Source organism: Arachis ipaensis, chromosome B07 (genome assembly GCF_000816755.2).
Source record: "Arachis ipaensis cultivar K30076 chromosome B07, Araip1.1, whole genome shotgun sequence".
NCBI classification, from domain to species: domain Eukaryota; kingdom Viridiplantae; phylum Streptophyta; class Magnoliopsida; order Fabales; family Fabaceae; genus Arachis; species Arachis ipaensis.
The window spans coordinates 10,936,046-10,940,187 of NC_029791.2; the positions used below are offsets into that span (position 1 = coordinate 10,936,046).

Here is a 4,142-nt window from a genome sequence, read left to right on the forward strand (position 1 = left end):
GGAAGACGGCGGCGGCGGCGGCGGCGGCGGCGGAGGGAGCAACAAGAAGAGGATGGAGGCGATGATAAGTACGAGGCTGTCGGACGTGGTGTTGGACATAGTGATGCCGTACATCCACGACCCGAAGGACCGCGACGCCGTGTCGCAGGTGTGCCGGCGGTGGTACGAGCTGGACTCACTGACTCGGAAGCACGTGACCATCGCGCTCTGCTACACCACGTCACCGGACAGGCTCCGCCGCCGCTTCCCCCACTTGGAGTCCCTGAAGCTCAAAGGAAAGCCACGCGCCGCCATGTTCAACCTCATACCTGAGGATTGGGGCGGTTTCGTTACTCCTTGGGTTAAAGAGATCTCTCACTACTTCGATTGCCTTAAGAGCCTTCACTTTCGACGAATGATCGTTAGGGATATGGATCTTGAGCTTCTTGCTCGTTCCAGAGGCCATGTTCTTCAAGCTCTTAAGCTTGATAAGTGTTCTGGCTTCTCCACTGATGGACTCTACTATATTGCCAGATTTTGCAGGTAATAACTAACTAACTATCTAATTAATCCTTTTCTTTAATTTAATTTTGTTCTTAATAATGAAAATTATGGTAACTACCACTTGCGGTTTGTGGACTGGTTTTGAGGATTTGAGCTTCATTTAATGTTTACTGTTAATGAATGCAGTTTTTTAATCTCTAACTTTCTATTAAGGAGTGTCTGGATTAAGGAACTAAACAAGGAAAAAGTAGTACTAATTTTATTTTATATTATAATAATTGCATGAATGTAATAGTTTAAAAGGAAATAACTTTTTGTTTGATTCTTCTTCTAATTGGAAACTGTTAATGTTATGTTGCACTTGGAATTAGTATTGTTTTATTTTTATTGTCCTATTCTTTGTAATAGTGCCCCACTTCACTACATTACATTTTCCATTTCTGATGAATATGGTTTAGATAATGATTATGTACGGGCTCATCTTGTGGTAGACATACATTGCCTTTGAAATTCGGTTCTAGTCTTGATGATATATGTCTCTGCAAATTACTTTAGTGAACCTTGATAATTTGCCAAGAGATTAAATTGTTGGAGGTCCAAATCCCGTTAATCTATACACAAGTTTAGTGATTCATCATTCATGATTTGGGGGGGCTAAAGAAGATGGAATTTCCTCATAAATTTAGTGATTCATCATTTGAATTCTTAGATATGACATTGCGTGATACCTTACGTTTCATTTTAATAAATAAAAAACTAACTTACTTGATCCCTTTGTCTTTTTCTATCATCTCTAAGTGTTGGAGGCCGTCTTGTATGATTTTGATTTTGAATTAGTCTTCTCGGTTGTATATAGTATAAATATTTTTTCTTACAACACTGGTTTGTGTAAGATCTTATGACGTGATACGTATCTATGTAAATGTCCAAGTCAGCGAGAGAATTTAGTAAATGATTGAGTTAATATAAATCAACTTCCATATTAGTATTATAAAATGTGTAATCACTTTTGTCCCTCATTTTTTCCCCACAGTCACTTTACAGGCTTTTTTTTACTTTCTTTTCTTTTTTATTTTCTTATTAAACGTGTTTCTGCCCTTAATTACTGGTTAAATTTTTGTGCTGATATAAAGCTTTAGTTTACTTTGTTTTATCCATGAAAAATGTTGAAAGGCTAGTCTTTGTATCTCCATCTATATGTCAAAATGGTATGCAAGTTGATCATTGAATGGGAAATGTATATATAATGTTCAAAATTTTCAAGTCATGTAGAGGTTTTATAAGTCTGTCATTTCCATTCTAAGAATCTTAGATATGATATTTTTCCAACTTGATGATCTACAAACTTTTTGATTAATGCAGTTCTGATTGTGAATTAATAATTTATGGCAGGAATTTGAGAATCTTGTTTTTGGAGGAAAGCGCAGTAGTTGAGAACGATGGTGAATGGCTCCATCAGCTTGCTCTAAACAACACAGTTCTTGAGTCCCTCAATTATTACTTGACGGATATTAACAACCATGTTAGGATTCAGGACCTTGAGCTCATAGCCAGAAACTGCCCCAACTTAGCCTCTGTGAAGATCACTGATTCTGAAATCATGGATCTTGTCAACTTCTTCAGATATGCATCGTCACTCGAAGAATTCTCAGGGGGCACCTACAATGAGCCACCGGAGAGGTACAATGCCGTGGTGTTGCCAGCAAGGTTAAGCCGATTGGGTTTGACATACATTGGAAGTGATGAATTGCCGATTGTGTTCCCTTACGCCACACGACTCAAGAAATTGGACCTTCTATATGCATTGCTGGACACAGAGGATCACTGTAATTTAATTCAAAGGTGCCCCAACTTGGAAGTCTTAGAGGTTAGTTTCCAGAACCTTTTTGTTTCAAGTTTTGTTAGCACTTCAAATCCTTGCAATGACTGTTTTCATCTTTGTTCTTATAATTTCTTTTAGTCTAAGCTTCTAAATTTTAGCTGTCTTGTGTAAGTCTATTAGGAAGCATAGTCATTTACAAATTACAAGTATTTTTATATATTGCTCAATGAGCATGGTTTGATCTTATGGACTCTGTCTAATCTTTATTCTTTTAACGACAATAACCAAATTCCTGTACCCTGTTTGCAATATTAATTACAAAATTTATCACTGTATTTTGACCATGTTCTCTTCTTTCAGGACTATGTTAAGATTTGATTTTCACTATTTTTCTTCATAAAATCTTGAAAATACGAAACAGGATAAACATAAGATGGTATTTTTGCAACTAAAAAGAAACAAAAAAGAAAGTTAATCCTTCTTTATTGTGAACTTTATTCTTACTCAAAAAAAGATGTTCAAAAAATAAGTTTCAGAATGATATAACATAATTAGTCGTCTTTGGATAAGTGACTAGATCTTACAATTACATTTAATTCGACCACCATCATATATCTGGTGGAAAACTGGTATTAATATATTGTTGTCTGCATGGCATTATTATTTGTTATAGTTTAGTAACAGGTTTATAATTGAAATATTCATTTTATGAGCCTACAATTTTTCCTTTATGGGCAGTCAAGGAATGTAATTGGGGACAGAGGATTAGAAGTACTTGCCAGCAGTTGCAAGAAGCTAAAAAGGCTAAGAATCGAAAGAGGTGACGATGATCAAGGAATGGCTGAAGAAGCAGGCGTAGTTTCCCAGAGAGGACTAACTGCTTTGTCACAAGGCTGCCCCGAACTTGAATACATGGCTGTTTATGTATCTGACATCACAAACGCGTGTTTGGAACACATAGGCACCCACCTCAGAAACCTCTGCGATTTTCGCCTCGTCTTGCTCGACCGAGAGGAGAAGATCACTGATTTGCCCCTTGACAATGGGGTGAGGGCATTGCTAAGAGGTTGCAACAGACTGAGAAGATTCGCATTGTACCTTAGACCAGGTGGCCTCACTGACGTGGGGCTCGGTTACATAGGGCAATATAGCCCGAATGTTAGATGGATGTTACTCGGCTACGTTGGTGAAACCGATAGAGGACTCTTGGAGTTCTCAAAGGGTTGTCCAAGCCTTCAGAAGCTTGAGATGAGAGGGTGTTCATTTTTCAGTGAGTATGCATTGGCTATTGCAGCGACACGGTTGACTTCTCTGAGGTACCTTTGGGTGCAAGGCTATGGAGCGTCTCGTTCGGGGCGTGATCTTCTGGCAATGGCTAGACCATTTTGGAACATCGAGTTGATCCCTTCGAGGCGTGTGGCCATGAATGACAATGCTGAGGTCGAGCATCCAGCTCACATTCTTGCATACTACTCCCTTGCTGGACCGAGAAAAGATTTTCCAGATACTGTTATACCTTTGGATCCAGCAGCATATGTTAGAGATGAAGACAATTAGATATCTGTATATAACAACAACTTTTCTTTTTTGGAATCCTTTTGAAAGTCTCTGTTTGTAAGTTGGTTGTATTGTTTTTTTTAGTTTAGATGGTTTTCCCCCCTTCAAATTTTCTATGCAATTTGTAGCCGTAGCGTAATTATGTAATAAGCTGTGTTTTTTCTGTTGTAATTCAGAAAAAAAATGGTTCTACTTCCAAACTCTTGTTCTCTTTCCAATGATGAGCATGCACAATTTTGTGAATATAAAAAGCGAGGATTGGTTTCTCTTTGTTGTTTCT

General features: G+C 38.0%; 1 protein-coding gene across 1 annotated transcript in view; it reads left to right on the forward strand.

Moving 5' to 3' along the window:
• The window catches only part of LOC107609161 (coronatine-insensitive protein 1), a gene marked incomplete in the record, with an annotated part of 5,580 nt that extends 1,700 nt beyond the window's left edge, over nt 1-3,880 (forward strand). The window contains 3 exon segments of the mRNA XM_016311007.2: nt 1-522; nt 1,876-2,350; nt 3,044-3,880. Coding sequence (XP_016166493.1) covers nt 1-522; nt 1,876-2,350; nt 3,044-3,862 — 1,816 coding nt within the window.